This window comes from Pygocentrus nattereri, chromosome 28, assembly GCF_015220715.1.
Source record: "Pygocentrus nattereri isolate fPygNat1 chromosome 28, fPygNat1.pri, whole genome shotgun sequence".
NCBI lineage: Eukaryota > Metazoa > Chordata > Actinopteri > Characiformes > Serrasalmidae > Pygocentrus > Pygocentrus nattereri.
Window position 1 is genome coordinate 890,832 of NC_051238.1, and position 25,461 is coordinate 916,292.

The window sequence follows — 25,461 nt, forward strand, 5'->3', positions numbered from 1 at the left end:
CAGCTCGGCTTGACCCGCCATCCTTACATTTACGGCATTTGGCTGACGCTCTTATCCAGAGCGACTTACAATTGGATCATTTTTACACAGGGAGGCCAAGACAGTGTTCGGAGTCTTGCCCAAGGACTCTTATTGGTATAGTGTAGGGTTTTTGCCCAGGTGGGGATTGAACCCCAGTCTACAGTGTAGAAGGCAGAGGTGTTAACCACTACACTACACCAACCACCATCCTTCAAGGTGCACGGAAGACAAGCGTCGAGAATGTTCTCTGTAATGGCACCCAGGTGGTGGAATGAACTCCCACTGGCTGTCCGAACAGCAGAGTCTCTTGCTGTCTTCAAACGTAGACTGAAGACTCATCTCTTTACACAGCACTTAAATGAGCATTGAACTATAAGCTGCACTTATTTTATTGTACTGCACTCTGTATTGTAGTTTATTGTATTGTATTGTATTGTTATTGTATTGCATTGAATGGCACAGAGTTCTGCGTTCAACTCTGTTTCTTTTTCTCTTGGTGTCTGCAGTGACTGTGTTTCTAGTAGTATCTGAGCTCAGGACTGTCTTTTTCTCTAAGCTATTGGTAACTAGCAAAGATACTTTCTCTAGATTGACAAAGCACTTCTTGTAAGTCGCTCTGGATAAGAGCGTCTGCTAAATGCTGTAAATGTAAATGTAATGACTATGGGGTCTCTACAGTTGTGTGATGACTGTGAGGTCTCTACAGGTGTGCGATGAATTTGGAGTCTATACAGGTGTGCAATGTCTGTGGGGTCTGTACAGGTGTGTGATGACTGTGAGGTCTCTACAGGTGTGTGATGACGAGTTCTATACAGGTGTGTGATGACTGTGAGGTCTGTACAAGTGTGTGATGACTGTGAGGTCTGTACAGGTGTGTGATGACTGAGGTCTGTACAGGTGTGTAATGTCTGTGGGGTCTGTACAGGTGTGTGATGTCTGTGGGGTCTGTACAGGTGTGTGATGACTGTGGAGTCTGTACAGGTGTGTGATGACTGGGGGGTCTGTACAGGTGTGTAATGATTATGGTCTGTATGTGATGGTCCGACGGAAAAGACACGTGGGTACGTTCCAGTTTGGGGTGCAAAAATCGGTGTTTATTAAATCCCAGTGAAAAACCAAACAAAAAAACAAAAATGCAATTTATCCAATGCCAAAAAGAAAAATATTTACAAATATATACAGCTTAATTTGAATAATCAGTTATTCAATCACAACTTGAGAGGGTTTTAGGCTTCAACCACATTCCATTACCTCTCCCACAAGACTGGCTCATTCTGGTCCATCTAGGGCTTTTATAGAGCTAAACAGGAAGTGCTATGACGTCACTTCCGGTTTTTGCGCGGGGAAAGTTCACTATAAAAACGCAGCAAACAAAGGGTCCTGTTTTCCTCCCTGACTGAAAACACGGCTACCTTCCTCTGGAGTCCACTCACAGGTAAGTACTTGTTGCCTTCCCCAAGTGTTTCAATAATATTAGTTTATAATATATGTTTCATTACATCACTAAATCAATCTAAATTTACAAATAATAAAACATTCACATTCACCATTAAGTTTTGTTTCTTTTCTCTGCAGGTTTACTCTTGATCCCCAGCATAACCACTCAATCAATAAATGCTATTTAAAAACAGTTTGTGTCTCTGAGTATGAAATGTCACCATTACCTAGAAAATTTAAACATATGTACATTGTGGCGGAGGGCAGCTCCGTCACATTGTACATGTGTGTGATGACTGTGGAGTCTGTACAGGTGTGTGATGTCTGTGAGGTCTGTACAGGTGTGTGGTGACTGAGGTCTGTACAGGTGTGTGGTGACTGAGGTCTGTACAGGTGTGTGATGACTGTGGAGTCTGTACAGGTGTGTGATGACTGGGGGTTCTGTATAGGTGTGTGATGACTGTGTGGCCTGTACAGGTGTGTGATAACTGTGAGGTCTGTACAGGTGTGTGATGACTGTGAGGTCTGTACAGGTGTGTGATGACTGTGAGGTCTGTACAGGTGTGTGATGACTGTGAGGTCTGTACAGGTGTGTGATAACTGTGAGGTCTGTACAGGTGTGTGATGACTGTGGAGTCTGTACGGGTGTGTGATGACTGGGGGTTCTGTATAGGTGTGTGATGACTGTGAGATCTGTACAGGTGTGTGATGACTGTGAGGCCTGTACAGGTGTGTACTGACTGAAGTCTGTACAGGTGTGTGATGACTGAGGTCTGTACAGGTGTGTGATGACTGTGGAGTCTGTACAGGTGTGTGATGACTGTGGAGTCTGTACAGGTGTGTGATGACTGTGTGGCCTGTACAGGTGTGTGATGACTGTGTGGCCTGTACAGGTGTGTGATGACTGTGTGGCCTGTACAGGTGTGTGATGACTGTGTGGTCTGTACAGGTGTGTAATGACTGTGGTCTGTACAGGTGTGTAATGACTGTGGTCTGTACAGGTGTGTAATGACTGTGGTCTGTACAGGTGTGTGATGTCTGTGAGGTCTGTAGAGGTGTGTGATGACTGTGAGGTCTGTAGAGGTGTGTGATGACTGTGAGGTCTAGAGGTGTGTGATGACTGTGAGGTCTGTAGAGGTGTGTGATGACTGTGAGGTCTGTAGAGGTGTGTGATGACTGTGAGGTCTGTAGAGGTGTGTGATGACTGAGGTCTGTAGAGGTGTGTGATGACTGTGAGGTCTGTAGAGGTGTGTGATGACTGTGAGGTCTGTAGAGGTGTGTGATGACTGTGAGGTCTGTAGAGGTGTGTGATGACTGTGAGGTCTGTAGAGGTGTGTGATGACTGTGAGGTCTGTAGAGGTGTGTGATGACTGTGAGGTCTGTAGAGGTGTGTGATGACTGTGAGGTCTGTAGAGGTGTGTGATGACTGAGGTCTGTAGAGGTGTGTGATGACTGTGAGGTCTGTAGAGGTGTGTGATGACTGTGAGGTCTGTAGAGGTGTGTGATGACTGTGAGGTCTGTAGAGGTGTGTGATGACTGTGAGGTCTGTACAGGTGTGTGATGACTGTGAGGTCTGTAGAGGTGTGTGATGACTGTGAGGTCTGTAGAGGTGTGTGATGACTGTGAGGTCTGTAGAGGTGTGTGATGACTGTGAGGTCTGTAGAGGTGTGTGATGACTGTGAGGTCTGTAGAGGTGTGTGATGACTGTGAGGTCTGTAGAGGTGTGTGATGACTGTGAGGTCTGTATAAGTTATTATAATTCAATAAAAATTTGATGTAAAATGATAGAACACAGTAGAATTTGATCAGCCTCACATTGATGAGGTTCAGTTTCCTGGCTCTTTCATCATGATGGCGCAGCAGTGAAGGACCCGTCTGCTCTTTCTTCCTCTGATCAGCTTCCACAACTCCAAGATCCTCCATCAGCTTCTGCATAAGCACATTCACATACTTATTACTACTGAATAATCAGAACATAAACACATGTTTATGTATATACATTGATATGCACACATATAAATATACACCTATTTCTGTGTATACACTGACAGGTACAACTCTAGAATAAGACTCTATATGAATTGTTTAAAATTAGTTCATTAATGGTTATTAATTAGATTGCAAAGACCTTTAGACAGCATTAATGAACAGTTATAGCACATTAATAATAAGGAGCTGTGATATGTGATGAATATGCATAAGTGACATAGCTGCTTGGTGTAAAGTTGATTAGTAAGTAGACAAAGTAAGATCTGAGTTTTAACGCTAGGTAGCAAATGACCAGTCAATGCTTATTAATCATTTTTCATGTGATTATGACCTAATTAATAACTACTAATTAACTCTATTCAAACCATTCATAAACCCTTTATGAGCATAGTCCTATTCACTGATACTATTATTACTGTAGGTCACATATTAACAAAAAACTGCACTCAGAACTCTAAATTAACACATTCAAGACACTTAAAAAAGACGGTCCTTCAAGGGTTCTTCAGTAAAGAAAATGGTTCTATATAGAACCATGAACACTTAACGAACCCATTGTATGATTAAAGGGCTCTCTGCTCCCAGTTCTTCAGATTGATGGATAATGTGATGCAGATGGTTCTATATAGAATCTTTTCGAAAAGGGTTCTATATAGCACCAAAAAGGTTGAGTGTTCATGGTTCTATATGGAACCTCTTTCTTTACTAAGTAACCTTCAAAGAACCTTATTTTTAAGTGTGTAGAATCCTTTGCATGCTTTAAACGGTTCTCTGCATGGTGAAATGGTTCTTCAGATTAATCGAGCAAGTGATATAGATGGTTCTATATAGAATCTTTTCGAAAAGGGTTCTATATAGCACCACAAAAGGTTGGGTGTTCATGTTTCTATATAGAACCTCTTTCTTTACTAAGTAACCTTCAAATAATCTTATTTTTAAGTGTGTAGAATCCTTTGCATGCTTTAAACGGTTCTCTGCATGGTGAAATGGTTCTTCAGATTAATCGAGCAAGTGATATAGATGGTTCTATATAGAATCTTTTCGAAAAGGGTTCTATATAGCACCACAAAAGGTTGGGTGTTCATGTTTCTATATAGAACCTCTTTCTTTACTAAGTAACCTTCAAATAATCTTATTTTTAAGTGTGTAGAATCCTTTACATGCTTTAAATGGTTCTCTGCACGGTGAAATGGTTCTTCAGATTAATGGAGAATGTGTTGTATATGGTTCTATAAAGAACATTTGTGAAATAGGTTCTATGTAGCACCAAAAATTCTTCTTCTACTCCGTTCAAGCTTGACATTGTAACAATAGCAGAAACAACACATTCTCTATCAATTTGAAGAACCATTTCACCATGCAGAGAAGCATTTAAAGCATGCAAATGGTTCTATATATAATGCATAGTCCTATACGGAACCATTCACTTTACTGAAGAACCCTTGAAGAATTCCTTCTGGCTTCCGTTCCCTGTTATCCAGGTTAGTATTCAGTCTGGTTAATAAGGGCTGCACCTTTCTCTCCTGCTCCGGCCAGGGCAGCGTCAGTACAGACGACAGCATGTAGGCAGTCAGCTCGTGGTCAGTCGAGTCCACACGCTGCTCTGAGTCAGTTAGTCCAGCTAAAGTGTCCTGCTCTGAGGCCACGACCTGCACATAAACACAAACAGCATTAACTGCACCGATACCCATCCACACACCAGGGCTGGGCAATACGACAGTATATATCATGATCATGATAAATTATATCTCGATACAATCTGCTTTTCTGATCATAAGGTGTTTATCATCAGTGCCTGTAGAAACTGGTTCTTCAAAGGTTCTTTGGTAAAAAAATGGTTCTACATACAATCATGAACACTTAAAGAACCCTGTGCGTGATTAAAGGGCTCTTTGCACCCTGAAAGGTTCTTCAGATTGATGGAGAATGTATGTAGATGGTTCTACATACAATAATTTTAAAAAAGGTTTCCATATGGCACCAAAAAAGGGTTCTTCTACTGTTATGATGTCTAGCCTTTTTGGTGCTATATAGAACCATTTTCAAAAAAATTCTACATAGAACCATTTGAAACACACTGTTCTGTGAGTGTTCATACTTCGATACAAAACCTCTTTCTTTACTACCTAACCCTCTAAGAACCTTATTTTTAAGTGTGTAGAACCCTTTGCATGCTTATATGGTTCCCTGCATGGTAAAATTGGTCTTTGGATTGATGGAGAATGTTCTATATAGAACCATTTTGAAAAATAGGGCTGGGCAATGCATCATATATCATTATCATTATCGTGATAAATTAAGTCTCAGTTCAATCTGCTTTTCTGATCATATCATGTGTATCGTTAGTGATGCAGACACTGTGTGATTCCTTATAAATGATAAATTAGTCCTGTTTAACTGGATTTAATGACAAATACTGAATAAAAATCACTGTCTTTTTAAAATGTAGCTCTACTGGCTCTTTCTCTCTGTTCCAGCTGATCAGATGTGTGATAAATATCATGACATATCATGTATCGTGGAATTTCTTTAAAGTATTACGATACTAGATTTTTTTAGTATAGATTATACTAGATGCTTCAGGGTTCTTCAGGAAAGAAAATGGTTCTGGACACTCATGGACAGTCAAAGAACCCTTTGCATCATGAAAACATTCTTCAGATTGATGATGAATGTGCTGTAGATGGTTCTATGTAGGAACCTTTTCGAAAATGTTCAGATATAGCACACAAAAGGGTTCTTCTCAAGCTTGTAACAATAGAATAACCCTTTTGGGTGCTATATATAGATTGGGTTCTATATTGTTCTGTCTACAGCACATAACTACATGACGTCAGGCTGTGTGATCACTTTACGCTCTACCAGCTCAGTAAGTGTTTGTGGTGCAACCGAAATTCTGTCTGTCTGCTGGTTTTAAACTAACTACTCTCAACCTGAGGGTGGGCTTCACACCCAACTCACGCTCGACCTCACATGCAGCTGGTGCAGATTATTTATATAATATACCATTTTACTTCCCATGAGATCTCGGTGCGCCTCCTACTGCGGTGTTGTGGTTTTGTTGTTTTACTCACCTGTTCCAGCATGCAGTGCAGTACGAGCGGTACGGAGACGACCTCGGCCGGTATCTGGTCCAGCAGGTCAGAGTACAGCCTCATATCCACCTTCACACTGAGGCCTACAGGCTCCACATCTACAGGGAAGACAGAGCGTCTGTTTAAAGGTGCTCGCCATGCTAAGTCTAATCTCAGGACAGAGTTAGTATAGTCATTATTTTACTCTCCATCCATTTTTTTTCTATTTTACTCTCAATTTTTCTTAATCTAATATTAGTGCAGTTTGCCCCAGACTCATACTACAAATGTAGTCATAGTCATTAAGGTTCATATTTATAAAACTCGTCCACACAGACTAATCAAATTTCAGTGTTCCAGGTGGCTGGTTATTGTTTTAAACTATGCTGGTGTACTTTAATCCATATTTACAGATAACAGTGTCTGTGTTTACATGCAAAGATTTTTGCTAATCCGATTGAATATGATCGGATTACAGATTCAGACTAATGTGTTTATTCTCAATATACAACAATCTGATAAAAAACTTCGTTTATACGATCACAACAAGTAATCCAATGCAAAATGATGCACATGCGTGGAGTAGCGCTTAGAGTAAACGTTACCATGACAGCGAACATCGCATAAATCCAGTCAGAGTGAGATGAGCAGCAGTGAGCAGTGATTGTGTTTCTAACTGCTTTAAAATGACGTCAGACTCAGGAAAACGTCCTTCACACGTCCTTATTAAAGAAGCCCGAGAGGAAGACGTCGTGTTCTGAGACGCATAAGCTGGACGTCCGTCCCACCGCCGTCTTTTAAAGATCAGAGCATGAACTTCGTCTCCTCTGCAGACCAGTTTCTGCTCCGCCGTGTTGAACGGTATGAACTCTCACTGAGACGCGGCGCACATGCAGAACGGATTTTCCAACAGGGAATGTAATTAGATTCAGGCGTTTACACGGATATTATTCTATTATTTATCGGATTATTTACAGGACTACCCACCTTGATCAATCGGATAAAAACTGTATTCCAAATGGCCTCAATCGGGCTAGACTATTCTGATAAAGGTGTTTACATGGACGTGTTCTATTCCGATTGAGCTATTAGTCGGATTATCAAGGGATTATTAGGCTGCATGTAAACATGGCTAGTTAGTCAAACAGCTAGTCATTGGTTCCCCATCTGGATATTTTAGCTGTTATCTTGAAACACAGAGGTCATGTGAAATACATTTGTAGATTTAAAGCTAGTCAGGCTTTTGCTACTACAGTGTTAGAAATGAAGGTTCTGTTCAGGAACATTTTTCGTTCATCAAGGTACAAACAGTGTAAATGTTCCCTCAAAGCTCCCGCAGTAGTTTTAAGGCCCGATTGTGAACCTTACATTAGTTTTTCTAGGTGAAATGTTGGTATTTGTACCTTTTCATAACTGAACGTCTTAAAAAAGAACAGCAGAATAAAAGCCCGGAGATGAGATGGGGTGTGTTGAGTCAGTGCAGCTTAGAACAGATCATTTCAGTGGATTATGGTTCATAAGAGGGGCACTGACCCAGAGACAGTTTGGGAGGGTACATGAGATACAGATGGAGAAAAGGGTGTAAACAGTGAACCAGAACCTGATTAGATGTGACAGAAGCTCTCCTACCAGCTCTTTCCTTTGATGAAGGCTTCTTCTGTCCTGACTGTGGGGCTGGAGTTTGTGCAGCCTGAAGAAAACACAATATACAATTCAGCTTCAATGTGAGGCCTTAAAATGCATAATATAATATAATATAATATAATATAATATAATATAATATAATATAATATAATATAATTTTAAAACTATACTCTTTAAAAGATGGTTCCCTGAGAGTTTCAAGAGAATCTGAAAGTCATGGTTAAAATAATACACACATGTAAAATGTATCTATATCTCATATTTAGCACCAGAATAACATCTTATAACACAGAAAATACTTTGAAATGAAGAAAACTGATAAATAAATAGTTGAATTAACTGCAAAACATTAAAATGCTGTTTTATTTCTAGTAAAGAATATACAATTACACCAGCAGATATTATCAGTAATCAGAAGTTCATGCGTTTTAAAGGAAACCTATTGTTACTGTTCATCTCTATTCACCCTCTGTCTGAAACGCTCTGTTAAAGCTCCTGTGTCTTTAAGCTCCGCCTCCTGATGAGCCCAGTGTGCTCTGATTGGCCAGCTCACTCTGTTCTGAGTGTTTGACCGCCAGAGTGGCATCCTGCTACCCCCACTCCCACCCCACACAGCCTGCTGTGGTTGCCTTCCAGCAGCATCGGTTCTGCCGTATCAGTTTGATCCAGAGTGGATCCTGAAAGTCCGGTAGAACAAGCTGGTTAAGCCGATCCACCTTGGAGCTGGACCAGAGCAGGACATTTCAGAGCGGGAAGCTTTTACTCTGTATCCCTTTGTGTGAAGTGTTGGGCAGTATAGACTGTGTTACGAGATTATGTCATCCTGTAACAAAGGAAAAGGGCTGGAATTCCAACGAGGTGCTTCAGGCAGCTGGGTTCTGAGGGAGTTTCTCCCTCTGGAGGGAACGCTGAGCTTTGAAGAATGTTTACATGCACAAAAAGCTAGAACACACTAAAGGAAAGAGGAAAAAATGGAAAACAATAATGCATCCCCTTTAAAACCGGTACTGGCCACAATATCAAAGCATAAACTGGACGAACCTCGCCGGGTGCTTCGGGTCGTTCTGTTCCGCAGGCCTGCGGGACATGGACGAGCTTCATGCTGCTCAAATAGTGCTTGTGTTGCTTCCTCCAATCCAAACTGTCATACAGCAAACAGGCCACATCCTCAAACACGGCCACGCCCAGTGCCAGCTATACACATATATAAGAGATCAATGTTACAGCAGCTGGTTTGAATTTACTCCACATCAGTTTCAGGCATGCAGTTAGCATGATGCTAATTGGTGGGTTATAAGCTTCCATTACTTGTTAGCGACATTAGCCTTGTAGCTCCAGTGCTAAAACTACCAAAGCATTACCGTTTCATGAGCACTGTCTGAATCATTGGACAGTCGGCTCTGCTCCACACTATAGTCCAGTTTTACTACATCCTGCAGTTTGGACCCGACAACACCGCTGTTCAGAACTCTGTCCAGCTGAGACCAGAACACATCCAGCTCCTGACCCGACCGCAGTGTTGCACTGTCTGATAACGCAAAAGACGATTCCACAATAACACGACAACCACACACGATTTACACACTAATTTTGTAGTAGTTACTGAATAATTCATAGTGGATACTGAATAATCCATAGTGGATACTGAATAATTCATAGTGGATACTGAATAATCCATAGTGGATACTGAATAATCCATAGTGGATACTGAATAATTCATAGTGGATACTGAATAATTCATAGTGGATACTGAATAATCCATAGTGGATACTGAATAATCCATAGTGGATACTGAATAATTCATAGTGGATACTGAATAATTCATAGTGGATACTGAATAATCCATAGTAGATACTGAATAATCCATAGTGGATACTGAATAATCCATAGTGGATACTGAATAATTCATAGTGGATACTGAATAATTCATAGTAGATACTGAATAATTCATAGTGGATACTGAATAATCCATAGTGGATACTGAATAATTCATAGTAGATACTGAACAATTCATAGTGGATACTGAATAATCCATAGTAGATACTGAATAATCCATAGTGGATACTGAATAATCCATAGTGGATACTGAATAATTCATAGTGGATACTGAATAATTCATAGTAGATACTGAATAATTCATAGTGGATACTGAATAATCCATAGTAGATACTGAACAATTCACAGTAGACACTGAATAATTCATAGCAAATACTGAATAACTCATAGTAAACACTGAATAATTCATAGTAAATACTGAATAATTCATAGTAAATCCTGAATAATTGTATTGTGAATTATAATTGTGAATAAAAGTCCTCACCCTGTTCCTCAACAGTTGGTGGAGGAGAATGTGGTCTGTGTGAGGTCAGTCTGATCACGGTGGACACATGGACACCCAGAGAGTCCAGAGCAGAGATCAGCTGAGGCTGGTGGAAACCGGTCATCAGGACGTAGAGCTGAGGACCATCGTCTGGTTCATCATCTACACACACAGCAGAGCACACACACTGTAACTGTAAATTACAGTAGCTCTACTGACACTTTAATTAAATTAAACATTATTTTAATTGGTAAATTTCTATAAGGACCCACCGATGTATCTGCTGGAGTCATCCTCCTCTCCTCTGCGCTTGAGTTTGGTCTCTTTAGTGGGGGGCGGTTCGGGACCCTTCCTGCCCTTCTCTCCTTTAGCTGAGCCTTTAGCTGCTCCACTCTTTTCTTTAGCAGCAGATGCTGAACCTGCCTTCCCTTTAGCCCTCTCCTCCACAACCTCCAATACCAGAGACAGCTCAGCTCAACTTTTCCGTCAAAAACATTGTTTGAGGACAACACAGACAACACAGACCATTTCAAACTAACAATGAAAAAGTCTAAAAGTCATCCTTACTGTAGAAAAAGTGTGAAAAGGTTATCTTTACAGTAAAAAAATGTCTAAAAGTCATTCTTACTGCAGAAAAAGTGTTAAACAGTTATATTTACAGTAAAAAAAAGTGTCTAAAAGTCATCCTTACCCTAGAAAAATTGTGAAAAGCTTATCTTTACAGTAAAAAGTGTCTAAAGTCATCCTTACTGTAGGAAAAATGTGAAACTGTCATATTTACAGTAAAAAAAAGTGTCTACAAGTCATCCCTACCCTAGAAAACGTGTGAAAAGATTATCTTTACAGTACAAAAGTGTCTAAAAGTCATCCTTACTGTAGAAAAAGTGTGAAACAGTCATATTTACAGTAAACAAAAGTGTCTAAAAGTCATCCTTACAGTAGAAAAAGTGTGAAATGGTTATCTTTACAATAAAAATTGCCTAAAAGTTATCCTTATGGTAGAAAAGGTATGCAATCTTTACAGTATAAAAGTTTGCAAAGGTCACCTTTACAGTTTAGAAAAGTGTCTAAAATTTGTCCTTACTGTAGAAATGTGTGAAAAGGTTATCTTTACAGTAAAAATTGTCTAAAAGTTATCCTTACTGTAGAAAAAGGGTGCAGTGGTCATCTTTACAGTAAGAAAAGTGTGCAAAGGTTATCTTTACAGTAAGATAGTATCTAAAAGCTATCTTTACTGTAGAAAAAGTGTGCAAACATCATCTCAGTAAAAAAGATTTTTTTGTTAAAGAATGCTATTTTGTACAAAAAACATGTTTCTAAATGTTTTTTCTTTCTTACAGACATATACTAACAGATCAAAAAGTGTGCAAACTTTACCTTTACGGTAAAAAAAAATTAACAAATTATTAACAAAAAATGGGAGAAAAGGTGTGCAAACTAACTTTTCAGTACAAAAATGTGCATGTATTTTGCACTATTTTCACAAACTAGACTGAGTAACACTCATTTAACCCCATACTGAGTGAGTTTTATTTCCACTGCTATGAATGTCCACTCTCAATCTGAAGGAAGCAATTTTGGAATTCCGGAATTCTTTTAAAAGCTACAACATTAGATTATCAATTATACAAACGTTTTTATTATTTTTGGCCAAAATTAAATGATCGGGCTATTTTAAAAAGGCTTGTATTGTGGTTATTGTCTGCTTTTCAGCAGTGTATAAATTTAACCAGTTACATTTGTTTATTCAGTGTAGCTGTAAACTTATTTCTGAAATACGCAAAATTCGATCCTTTAAAATTCCCCTAAATTGTATATAATGAGTTATATTTCAACCAGGGGGCTGTTTTACTGCAGACTCACTCTCTTTAGCGCCGCTCTCCTCTGTAGGTCGCTGCTTTTGATGGTCAGCAACTGAAACTTCACCAACTTCGCCATCAGGTCCTCAGAGAGCTCCTCTCCAGCATCCAGCACTGCCTTTGCCATCTCCGTAACCTTCACACGGTTTAATTTACTTTAAAACTTAGTTCATTTCTATTAGAACACATCAATTTCATTTTACTTTACTTTTTTCATTTTAATGTGTGCAATATATCATTTTATATACATGTAAATCACAGCAGAGTAATTACTGTACTGTACTGCCATTTGTTTCTGTTTTTGTGTTTCATTTTCTTATCACTTTTTTCACCTTTGATATTTTCTGATTTCTTAATGTTTAATCTGTATTGTAAACTCTAGCCACCACCTGGAACGTCATGTCGACCCCTTAGCAAATGCCAAGCATTCACCAGAGATAACCAGCTAAGACACCAAAGCAACCACCTGGAACACCCTGGTAACACAATTATTTATATATATATATATTCATAATTTTTTTTTTATAATTTACATTTTTTTATTTTTATCATTTTTAAAAATGTATTTATTTATTTATAAAATATACATATAATACTGCACATTAATTACTGAATTATACTGTGACTTTTTTTCTAAATGTTTTGTTTTTTAATAAACATTATTAATAAACTTGACATCGCTGCAGTGGACAATAAAATAAGTATCCAGTTTGGAATGAGACAGATCAATATATCAAAATGTGCTTTAATATTATCTGCGTTTAAATTACCTCAAAAAACATTGGAGGCTCTTTGATCTTTCGTGTCTTTGGATTCCCCAACTCACTGATCTGTTAAGCATAAAGAAATACAGTTCATTAATTCACCAATAAAGTGGAAGTACAAGGTGGGTGTTTCTAATAAAGTGGCCAGTTAGTTGAAGCACAAGGTAGGTGTTTCTAATAAAGTGGCCAGTTAGTGGAAGCACAAGGTGGGTGTTTCTAATAAAGTGGCCAGTGAGTGGAAGCACAAGGTGGGTGTTTCTAATAAAATGGCCAGTGAGTGGAAGCACAAGGTGGGTGTTTCTAATAAAGTGGCCAGTTAGTGGAAGCACAAGGTGGGTGTTTCTAATAAAGTGGCCAGTGAGTGGAAGCACAAGGTGGGTGTTTCTAATAAAGTGGCCAGTTAGTGGAAGCACAAGGTGGGTGTTTCTAATAAAGTGGCCAGTGAGTGGAAGCACAAGGTGGGTGTTTCTAATAAAGTGGCCAGTGAGTGGAAGCACAAGGTGGGTGTTTCTAATAAAGTGGCCAGTTAGTGGAAGCACAAGGTGGGTGTTTCTAATAAAGCGGCCAGTTAGTGGAAGCACAAGGTGGGTGTTTCTAATAAAGTGGCCAGTGAGTGGAAGCACAAGGTGGGTGTTTCCAATAAAGTGGCCAGTTAGTGGAAGCACAAGGTGGGTGTTTCTAATAAAGTGGCCAGTTAGTGGAAGCACAAGGTAGGTGTTTCTAATAAAATGGCCAGTGAGTGGAAGCACAAGGTGGGTGTTTCTAATAAAGTGGCCAGTTAGTGGAAGCACAAGGTGGGTGTTTCTAATAAAGTGGCCAGTTAGTGGAAGCACAAGGTGGGTGTTTCTAATAAACTGGCCAGTGAGTGGAAGCACAAGGTTGGTGTTTCTAATAAACTGGCCAGTGAGTGGAAGCACAAGGTAGGTGTTTCTAATAAAGTGGCCAGTTAGTGGAAGCACAAGGTGGGTGTTTCTAATAAAGTGGCCAGTGAGTGGAAGCACAAGGTTGGTGTTTCTAATAAAGTGGCCAGTGAGTGGAAGCACAAGGTGGGTGTTTCTAATAAAGTGGCCAGTTAGTGGAAGCACAAGGTGGGTGTTTCTAATAAAGTGGCCAGTGAGTGGAAGCACAAGGTGAGTGTTTCTAATAAAGTGGCCAGTGAGTGGAAGCACAAGGTGGGTGTTTCTAATAAAGTGGCCAGTTAGTGGAAGCACAAGGTGGGTGTTTCTAATAAAGCGCAGGTTCAGACTGAAGTGGTGGTGCTGTACCTTCTCTAGGATGTTCTCCCAGGTCAGCAGGGTGAAGAGTTGTCTAAGTGGTTGCTGAACAGCCTGATTCAGAGCGTTCACACACACTTCATCCTCAGCGCAGCCTCCCACAACCAGACACACACAAACCCTCCAGCCCTCCTACAAACACAGCGGAAAGGCAGGAGATATTCCTGGTGTTAATTATATACTGCTCTTCATTATGTACCATTTCCAACGTTAATAATCGTGATAACTGTATGAATACTGCATTATTACAATACACTACTGCTCCCATTTGGAGTTATACCCCTCCTGCTTGGTGGTGCACCCCTCCCATTTGGAGTTAGACCCCTCCTGCTTGGTGGTGCACCCCTCCCATTTGGAGTTAGACCCCTCCTGCTTGGTGGTACACCCCTGCCATTTGGAGCTACACCCCTCCCATTTGGAGCTACACTTCTCGCATTTGGAGTTATGTCCCTCCCATTTGGAGCTACACCCCTCCCATTTGGCGTTACACTCCTCCCATTTGGAGCTACTTCCCTCCCATTTGGAGCTACACTCCTCCCATTTGGAGCTACACTTCTCGCATTTGGAGTTATGTCCCTCCCATTTGGAGCTACACCCCTCCCATTTGGCGTTACACTCCTCCCATTTGGAGCTACACCCCTCCCATTTGGAGCTACACTTCTCGCATTTGGAGTTATGTCCCTCCCATTTGGAGCTACACCCCTCCCATTTGGCGTTACACTCCTCCCATTTGGAGCTACTTCCCTCCCATTTGGCGTTACACTCCTCCCATTTGGAGCTACTTCCCTCCCATTTGGCGTTACACTCCTCCCATTTGGAGCTACTTCCCTCCCATTTGGCGTTACACTCCTCCCATTTGGAGCTACTTCCCTCCCATTTGGAGCTACACTCCTCCCATTTGGAGCTACACTTCTCGCATTTGGAGTTATGTCCCTCCCATTTGGAGCTACACCCCTCCCATTTGGCGTTACACTCCTCCCATTTGGAGCTACTTCCCTCCCATTTGGAGCTACTTCCCTCCCATTTGGAGCTACACTCCTCCCATTTGGAGCTACACTTCTCGCATTTGGAGTTATGTCCCTCCCATTTGGAGCTACACCCCTCCCATTTGGCGTTACACTCCTCCCATTTGGAGCTACATCCCTCCCATTTGGAGCTACACTCCTCCCATTTGGTGTTCCACTCCTCCCATTTGGTGTTACACTCCTCCCATTTGGTGTTCCACTCCTCCCATTTGGTGTTACACTCCTCCCATTTGGAGCTACACCCCTCCCACTCGGAGGCTTCCCTACGCGCAGCAGTCCACTACAGTGCTTTTTGAATGAGGTACAGTTAATCAGCTCAGAGCTCATTAACATAACCAGATCAGTCTTCATGCCACAGTACCAAAAACCGCCTGTCTGATCATAAGAGGTACAGTGAGGTGAGAAAATCTCCAAATAAAAAACAAAAATAAAGAATTAAATAAAACAGAATACAAGAAAAATATAAAAACATGTAGAATATGGGCCGTTTAGTGTTCTAAAAACGTTCTGTCAGGTGTGCTGCACATGCCGCAGTCTTTTTTATGTTAACACCCTAATTAGATATCAGACCTGTCATTGATTATGCAAATGAGGTGATTTTACCTCTTCCAGCTCGGCGGCGCTGAGCGAGCGCTCCCAGTCTTTTCCCGCCGCTCCGGCACTCTTCACCCCGCTCTTCACTCTTTTAGGAGGCATTTTACTCACTAAAGCGCTCAGAGCGTCGAATTTACGGCGATTTCAAACTTTTATTAGATTATTTGCTCCAATATTTACAGCTAATCGAGTAGCGGGGCCGCTGTCAACTTCGGTAACCAATAGCAACCAAGCAAGCCACGGGCAGTGCCGCCAGATCTCGCGAGAAAACGACGAAGAAACGTCACCCTTCAAAATAAAACCAAAATAAAAGTCCAAAAACACCGCGCCACAATTCAAGAAAAATATATACAAATGAGCTAAATTAACGAAATAAACCCAAAATAGCGTCGCAGTATTAAGAAAGCCGGCTCTGTAGTTTTAATCCAGATTAAATCGCACTTGTTCAGGCTTGCATACAGTGTGCATACTGCATATAGTGCATTGTAGCTCATTTTTCTCTCGTTGTTTGTTGTTTTTTTGTGTTTTGCCTTTCTAATGCCGTATTTAACGTATTTTTGAGATGTTTGTAGCAGAGCTGGGCGATAAATAAATATAAATATGTATACTGACAGATTGTGACGCAATTTAACTTGAAGCACTACAAAAAAATAAATAAATACAAAATGTGTCAGACGTGTCAGAAGTGTAAAAAAAAAAAATCGAAATTAAATTTAAAAAGAGCAAAATAAAAGCCAAATCAAACAGACAAAGAACTAAAATGGCTAAATAAAGTGGATTTATTTCGTAACGAAAAATTAAATTATAAATAATTGGTCACTGTTGCGCCGGAAACCACATACTAACATGCAAATTAGTAGGTGAAGTATTTAGAATAGCGTGTGTAGAACAGCGCCGTGGGAGGTTGGACGGTGTCGCGCATGTGCGGTGCGGCTAAGCCGGGCCTGTGGAGAGCGGCGATGGCGAGCAGTAAGAAGAGCGCCCTGCTGTCCTCTTTAGCGGCTTATGGAGACGATTCCGAGCCGGAGTCAGAGCCCGAGTCCGAGGAGCAAGGTGAAGCGAGGCTTTACGGTGTAAAATCGACCAGAAACACGGAGGTTTAGCCTTCAGAACTCAGCTTAAAGCTGGTTTTACCTCAGCGGAGCAGCGCCGTGTTAGCCGTTAGCTACACACAGTGAGTGTGTTTACACCGGCCTCCTCCGATTAACGCAGCTTTAACGCGAGAGTCCGAGTACCGGACTTACTGAAAGAGCTAGATTCATCACTGTGGTCATTAGTTTATTTGGTTCAGACCGTCTTTCAGGTCAGCCAGTGAGTTATACGCTTGCTGGAACTACAACAGCGGAGCTAACGTTAGCCTTACGTACTGCTTGAAGGGAAAATCCAGCTTCTTTCCAGAGGTGTCAAATCCAGGTTCAGAAAGTAAAAATCCTTCCCAGGATTTTGTTCCAACAGGCTGGACAGCTCTGCTGGTGGTGTGATCTAACTAGAGAAGCCAGCCTGTTGGAACAAAATCCTGGGAAGGAGTTTTACTTTCTGGACCTGAATTTGACACCTCTGCTTCTTTCCCAGTTTTACCCGATAATTCAGCGTTTGGGATGTAAACAGCGGTTCAGAGTCACTCGGATCGGTTTTTGGTTTCTAGATAAACTTACTGAGTCAGAACTCTTCACAGAGGTGGTGATGGGAACCAGACGTCCCCCTCTAAAAGCTCCTCACAGAAAGTTCCTACATGAACTGGTTCTGAATTCACTGCCTGATGACTGAGACGCTGTTTTATGAGAGTTTAGAGAACTTCAACTCCATTCATGGTGGAGGGAGACATGCAGGGCGCTGTGCGGCAAAATAGTCCCCAAAGAAAACTCATTATTCCAGATTTTCCACTGTTTTCCATCATCAACATTCCATATAAACTCAGAAGACTCGTGTAGGTTCTCTGGTGGTTCTGGATGGTAAATAAAGTGTCTATATCTGTGTTGTAGTCATGGTGACGCCTGGTTCCCATCACCACCACTGTAAAAACATCTGAACCATTTCACACCAAACCCTCACACACTAGATTATGGGGGAAGATTTTGAAAAATGGGTGGAATTCCCCTTAAAAGCCCATTTTGTGATTGGGATACATCCTTAAAAGCATTGAGAGTAGAATATCGACTGCACTCAGCTGGAGATCAATTGATATCTCTTAAAACATGGGATGGATTGATGGGACTTCTGGTTAGAGGTTTAGAAGCTCATATCCAGTATGTATGAAATATTAGGACTAAATCCACCTGGATTAGGATTACAGAGAGGGGCTTAGGTTAATATGCTGATGTTGATGTGGTAATGTTTCTAATTAATGATGCATAATCAAATGTTTGATTCACTGGAATATAATCATCAGTATGATTGTTTCAAATTTAAATATTTATCTGACTGTCTTGTCTGTCAGAGGCTCACGGTGGGCTGGTGTCGGCTGGTTACGGGGAGGATGATATCAGCCGCGTGGAGGATGGATATGAGAAGGACTCCGGGAACGAGGACAGCGACGAAAACGAGAGAAATTCGGTCAGTTTGTTCACAAGCAGCGTGCCTGAGTATTTGTGATTCATGTGTGGATCGTTGATGGCGTGTAAACTAAACAGGATGGTTTGTCTGAGATAAATGAACCTTCTCCTGCCGCTGTGCTGCCCTCTGACGAAATAAAAAAGACCGGTCAGTTGAGCGTGGGTGTGTCAGCCCACTTTACTCTGATAATAACAGCAGAGCTGCAACTAACGACTATTTAGTTGGTTCATTATGACTTTAAAAAAGGGGTTTCATAAATAAATAAATAGATAAATCCTTTTTTTCCGTTAATTGTTATGTATATTGCTATCATTTTGAGATGCAGTGGTGCTACCGATCAGACTACTTCATAAATGTACAGTACAAGAGTGACTTATCCACTCAGCTAAAGAACCAATCATAAACCACACCCTTTGTAGTTTTGTAATGGTGTGTTTTGCTGTTTGTTCAAAGGAGAGTTTAGTTGAATTTCTGTTTACACATTAAAACAAAAAAAAGTATACTTGCGATACATCCTATCAGGGGCGCACTGTTTTAATATTAATTTAATGCTTCTCATATCATTGTGATATCTGACAGCTTTATCGCACACCACGTTTTATCGTTCAGTGACACAGCTTGTTTGGACACACTGACTTAACATATAGCAACAAAACTTAGTTAGAAGTGAGGTTTCTGAGACTCCTAATAGAATATTCAAATATTCCACAAAATATTTTATTGAATATTTGCACTTATCATATATTCTGCTTTTCCAATATTCTATCAAAATATTCTGCTTTTCAAATATTCCAGCAAATACTCTGCTTTTCAAATATTCTACCAATTATTCTGCTTTTTAAATATTCTACCAAATATTCAATTACTCTGCGTTTCACATATTCTACCAAATATTCTACTAAATATTCTGCTTTTTAAATATTCTGTCAAATATCCTGTCACATACTTGGCTTTTCGAATATTTAATGAAATATTTGATTACATATTTGAAAAGCAGAATATTTGATAGTTGAAAAGTCACCATGAGCAGAAATCAGCTGTGGTAGAAATTCATCAAAATAATAAAATTGATAACTTTATTAAAGCTTTACCTTTGCGAGCCTCAGAGCGCTTCAGAGAAGCTTCACCAAAAGGCTAGTTTATATCAGGAAGGACAAACTGTAGAACGTGTGATCGGCTCCAGATTAACGTAAATCTGCATGAGCTCTGTTCTGTTCCTGAGTCATATGTGGGTCGTACATCTGCATAAGCTGCGTTTTCTGTCTTTTCTTATCCCCCCAGAACTCTATAGTATCCCCCCATGGAACTCATGGTTCTAAACAGACCCTTTTGCCTGTATTGATCAGAGTTCTGAGTGTGATCACTGATCTGGGGTCAGTCTGAGTCTTTTACACTGCCCTCGATCGGCTGAATAGACTGATCAAACCTGATCTTTGATCACTGTTTTTCCTCTGAGATGCTTGATAAACGTCACCCACTGGCTTCGCTAAACAACCCTTAAAGAACCATCTTCTTTAAGCGTGCTCAGATTCAGGTGCTGATACGGTCCACCACCACCAGAGGGCGACGTTTGAGCAGCTTTAGTGTCAGGTGTTGCGCAGGCAGGATTAATGCTCCTTGCTGACGGTGAGTTTTGGTGAGGTGCTCCTGCCGCAGGAGTGCCGCTGTACTCTGTATTCATGTGAAGTTCTTTAGAATCCAGAACCAAAACAGCGAAAGTGCAGCTGTACAAATACAGTTTAATGGGCACTGGAGGAAACGGGAATGGTCAGGATTGGGATCCCCTCAGAGTAAACACCGGCTGAAGGGGGGGCGGGGGGTGTGGGTTCATGTTGTGAAATCCAAAGTTTGGTTCTGTGTCGTTGTAGACGCTCATTCGGTTTCTCCATATTTTCACCTTTATTATTATTTCTATTTTCAGTTTTTCACCACCAGCTGAGTTAAACGGCCTCTAACGGGTCCTCTTAGTTTTACCTTTTCGTCTCCTTTATCTCAGCCCTGAGGAGCCTCAAAGGAGGAGTTAGAACTTGTCTACAGGCTGTAGATCCACATATGCACCCTGTAGAACCCACGCTGACTAAGCACATCCCTCTGTGGGGTTTAAACACTGCACTTATTCATCACTTAGTCATGCAGTTCAGACAGCAGTAGCTAGTTTGTCTGCTAGTCATTCAGGTAGTCAACCAGATAGCAAGTTTCCTAGTCTGCCAGTCAGTTAATTAGCTGGTCAATCAGTATGTTAGTTAATTAGTTAGCTAGTTAGTCGGTCAGTCTGGAAGGGAAATACCCTGAACCTTATGCTCGTAATAAATGGCACAGAGTTCTTAATAAACCTCCACACCGTTACAGCTACACCGTCTGAGAGGCGCCGCTTTAGGCCCGACTCCGAGCTGCTCGGCTAACGGCCTGTAAATGCTCCGCCTGCCGATATGAGGCTGATTGGTGACGCTGTTTGTTTCTGTTTTCATAGGAAGAGGACGATTCTGATTCAGGGGGACCCCAAGATGACTCACAGGTATTTGGATGCCCCCCTCAAAACCCTGCTGCCCTGATTGCTCAGGGGCCAAGGGTCACCACCTCACAGCCTCTCTGAGATTACACTGTGCAGAGAGGAAGCCCTAAAACACTGCAGCTGCACTCGTACAGTACCGTACACACACACCTCCACTGTGTCTCAGCAGGCAGGGGACCCGCTGGGTAACTGCACTTTATTTCAGAGTTTAAAGTCTCTGCTGCGACAGCAGGAATAGTAGTTTAAAAAAAATAAGTAGAGCGTAGCTATACATAATAAATATATATTGATTCTGTATAACTTTATACAGGACGGTCTTATTTTCCCAAACAATGTGTTTTTGCAGTTGTGATCATTTATTATGTGAGCCTGAATGTTTTTATATTGGTGCAGAGCTGTTTCGAGAGCCTTGAGGCCTTCACCCTTCGGGAAAACCTAAGACATTTAATCTCGTTTTCATTTTAGGGGAATTTAAGGGGAACTCCACCAATCCCTCAGTTTTATCATGCAACCCCATTTCCAAAAATTCTGGGATGCTGTGCAGAATGTGAATAAGAATATAATGTAATGATGCACAAATCATTTAAACCGTATATTGAAAATGGTACAAAGACAACAAATCAAATGTCGAAACTGAGACATTTTCCTGTTTTTTTTTAAAATATTTGCCCATTTTGAATTTGATGCCAGGAACTCATTCCAATAAAGTTGGGACGGGGGCCTGTTTACTGCTGAGTTTCATCCCCTCTTCTTTACCAGCCTTTAGTTCCTTTAGTTTAGCCTTAGTCTCGACTTTTTCAAATCAAATTCAAAATGGGCAAATATTTTTCAAAATCCAATAAAATTTCTCTGAACAATTTCACACCAAACTGCTCTGTTTACATCTCACACACTCAGTTATAGAGGAAATCTGAAAAAATCTGTGGACTTCTCCTTCAGGCTTAATCTGCTTTTAGCTGTTTTTCTGGACATGGATTAAGCCTGGACATGGGCTGAATTGTAGCACTGACGGTGATTCACTGCTGAAAATCCTTTTTGGTCTAGACTCTGGCTTAGTCTGGGCTCAGGTGCAGCCAGCGTTACAGGCTATGAAATTCAGTGAATTGAACGGTGAACAAATTACTGGTAATAATTCAGATTCCAGTGAACCTCTGTGCTCGATATCTCACAGCCTTGTGGACGTGTGAGAGCAGGTCCTGATGTTCGGTGACTACTGCAGGAGAAATGACATCATAGGACAAACATTTTCCCTGGAAGTGGTTAGTTTTACTAAAAAGCTTTATGAAACGCCTGGAATGGCAGTTCACTTGTCAGATTTAGTCCGTTTCCTGATGGTAAACGTACATTATGACCCGTTTTCATAAAGACCGGTCCACTAGCTCGGACCCCCGCAGGGCTTTCTGCCCTGACAGCAGTGTTCAGACTCTCGGAGACATCGCCAAGGCAAGTTAATTCATGCGCTGAGATGGCAGTTTCATCAGAAACGCAGCGTTTGTTATTGACAGATCATGCAGTCGGTGGAGCCACACCCTGGAGATGAGAACAGCACAGCCAGAACATTTCAGCGTTGCCTAACCTTCATCACTGCACGCCCGAGTTTATGCGATCAGATCAAGTTCATATCGGATCGCTGAAAACTCTGAATAACACAGAGTAATTTGTGTTAGGTGCTGATTACTAAGCTTAGCAAAGGTGTATATACAATAACGTATAGTTTATGTAGAGATTCAGGTACTATAATAAGGTAGTTTGAAGGATGTTAGTATTAAATGTATTTTTTGTACTGTAATATATCAAAATACACAAACCTTCTCACAAGTTTCTCACTTAAACATTAGTTTCAGAGTAGATGCTGAATAATTCATAATAGACACCAATTTATTCATAAGGCACTGATTTATTCATAAAGAATATCTTAAGTGCTGAATAATTCATAATAGACACCGATTTATTCATAAGACACTGATTTATTCATAATGAATATCTTAAGTACTGAGCGATTCATAATTGATATTGAATCATGTATACTATATACTGAATAATTAATAATTGACACAGAATAATACATAATAGATGCTAAATAATTCATAATATACCGACTGTTATAAATACTAAATAATTCATAATTGATATTGAATAATTTCTAATAGACACAGTAATTCATAGTAGACGGTGAATAAGTCTTAACATACACTGAATAATATGTAACAGATACTAAGTAATTCAGAACATACGGACTATTATAAATACTGAATAATTTATTTGTATTGAATCATTTCCAATAGACACTGAATAATTCATATGGTGCACTGAATTATTCTTAATAGACACATTCATAAGACGCTAAATAATTCATAACATACTAAATAATGCATTATAAATACTGAATAATTCGTAATAGATATTGAACAACTTCTAATAGACACTCAAGGAACCTTTTGCGTGCTTAAAGCACTCTTTGACTGGTGAAATGGGTCTTAAGATTGGTGGAGAATCTGTTGGTTCTGTGAAGAGGGTTCTGTATAGTACCCAAAAGCTTTCTTCTGTTGTATACAAGCTTGACATAACAGTAGCAGAACCCTTTTTGGTGCTATATAGAACCATATACAGCACATTCTCCACCAATCTGAAGAGAGCCATTTGATTATGGGGTGTTCGTTTTTGTATAGAACCATTGTCTTTACTAAAGAACCATCAAAGAAGCATCTAATTACTAATTGATTTTCAGTGGTGTCATTTCTTATGAGCACTACATAGATTTCCCGTATATATAGAGCGCCAAGTTAAGAATAACGTTAAACTATTAAAAATCAGTCAAGTCATTCATTAGAACTGCACTTTAAAGGGTGAATCTTCTTAGTGGCTTCTGTATTGTGGAATTTTTGATCTGTTTGCTTGTCCGTCTCTCTCAGACCCTCATTAATGGAGTTTAACGAGTCTGTCTGATTGGCTCGGCTCTTTCTGCTGTTTCCCCGATTCAGTCTAACGCTTCAGCTCCTCACACAGAGAATAGAGGGGGTCTGCTCAGCGTCTGGACCATCTGCACTAGAGCGTCTGATCTGCTGTGGGTTTCAGAACGAGCAGCTCATGGCTTTTTTTCCTTTCTTCTCCTCCGTGTACAGTCTGCCCGACGTTTACTGCTTTTCTCTCTTCTTTTCTTTTCCCGCACCACTTCATCATTATGGGGCAGTTGTTTTTGCAGCACTTCATTACTTTCCCACAACAAAGGGGGATACACTCGAGCACGATTGGACAGTTTAATGGTCATTAGAGCTTTTAATTTGTAAAATGTAATTTCAGGTAAATGAATAGTGTTTAAGGCCTGTTTGATTAAGATGAGTTCCTATGACCGATAAATAAAATGTATGTTTGGGTTTGTTTTAGGGCCAAACGATTTGGGGGAAAATATCTAGCTGCGATTTTTCTGACTGTCACAACTGCGATTTAAATGGCAATTCATTTCTATAAATGTAGGTTCAGGCTTTTTTATTTTAGCCAAAGCAACCAGAATATCCTCTTTTTCTGGCTTGAGTCTCGAGCCCTAAATGTCTGCCAAACAGTCAGTAAGTTGTGGTAGTGATGTCACAACACAAGCAGGTCTGGCTGTCTCTGATTGGTCTAACTCGCCTACATGCCGTTCCCAAGCTCTGCGTTATGAGGCTTAATTTTCCCCAGTTTGATAGGCTATAATTCTTTAGACTTTGCAGTTCGAGTTGACCGTTGCTCTTAAATTGCGATTTTGATATAAAAGCGGTCAATCTTTCGTTTAGTGAAAATGCGGCCACAAAATGGTTTAATTTGCACGTTTAGTTTAGCGAAATAATGTTTTCACTACAAATTTCAAAGAAAATTTTAATCCTTAATTATCATCCTAATTACTGTGTGCCTCGTTAAGAGTCAGTTGATGGAATGTGTCCTCGTTAAGGTGTTTCAGCCAATCAGGGGTGAGGTAGGCAGAGTCTAAATGTAACCATTCCTTTAACTAAAGCCTCAAAGAACCATCTTTTAAAGAATGCTGATAACTTGAGCCCAAAGTTGAGGACTGTCCGACAGGTTTGACTTTGGGCTTAAGTTATCTGGCTAAACTGAGAAATCTTGCTCTGTGAAATGATCTCTGAAGCTTTTCCATGCGGCAGCTCTCCTGTGGGGCCTTCTGGCCTTTGGCTTGTGGACCACCCAGTGCTGATTTCTCACTCTTTGCTGCCTGGGCCGTTTTAAATCTTCTGTGTGCCCATTGTTTCGGTGCCACTCCTAAGTAAAAGCTGAGCGTGCCCTGTTTAGAGACAGTGGACAGAAGCCGGGGGGACGTTAATGTTCCTTCTACATGTCCAGAAGTTTGTAGACACCAGCGTTTCTTCTGAAATGAGGAGTCTGAGTAAGGGGTGTGTGCTCATA

At 40.6% G+C, this 25,461-nt stretch overlaps 2 protein-coding genes across 4 annotated transcripts in view; one reads left to right on the top strand and one right to left on the bottom strand.

Moving 5' to 3' along the window:
• The window catches only part of spag17 (sperm associated antigen 17), a 67,317-nt gene extending 50,763 nt beyond the window's left edge, over positions 1-16,554 (bottom strand). Inside the window, exons 1-12 of one of the 2 annotated variants that reach the window (XM_037535611.1) lie at positions 16,011-16,554; positions 14,374-14,514; positions 13,115-13,174; positions 12,349-12,480; positions 10,758-10,935; positions 10,486-10,647; positions 9,527-9,693; positions 9,207-9,359; positions 8,151-8,211; positions 6,522-6,640; positions 4,962-5,096; positions 3,274-3,387 (exon numbers count right to left, since the gene is read on the bottom strand). In XM_037535611.1, the coding sequence (XP_037391508.1) occupies positions 3,274-3,387; positions 4,962-5,096; positions 6,522-6,640; positions 8,151-8,211; positions 9,207-9,359; positions 9,527-9,693; positions 10,486-10,647; positions 10,758-10,935; positions 12,349-12,480; positions 13,115-13,174; positions 14,374-14,514; positions 16,011-16,103 (1,515 nt within the window). In that variant the 5' untranslated portion in view covers positions 16,104-16,554. The remainder of the gene's footprint in view (positions 1-3,273; positions 3,388-4,961; positions 5,097-6,521; positions 6,641-8,150; positions 8,212-9,206; positions 9,360-9,526; positions 9,694-10,485; positions 10,648-10,757; positions 10,936-12,348; positions 12,481-13,114; positions 13,175-14,373; positions 14,515-16,010) is intronic. The other variant, XM_037535612.1, reaches the window with a different exon arrangement.
• Positions 16,555-16,895: 341 nt separating this feature from the next.
• The window catches only part of LOC108413360 (SAP30 binding protein), a 30,323-nt gene continuing 21,757 nt past the window's right edge, over positions 16,896-25,461 (top strand). Inside the window, exons 1-3 of one of the 2 annotated variants that reach the window (XM_017685838.2) lie at positions 16,896-17,054; positions 18,439-18,554; positions 21,025-21,069. In XM_017685838.2, the coding sequence (XP_017541327.1) occupies positions 16,922-17,054; positions 18,439-18,554; positions 21,025-21,069 (294 nt within the window). In that variant the 5' untranslated portion in view covers positions 16,896-16,921. The remainder of the gene's footprint in view (positions 17,055-18,438; positions 18,555-21,024; positions 21,070-25,461) is intronic. The other variant, XM_037535671.1, reaches the window with a different exon arrangement.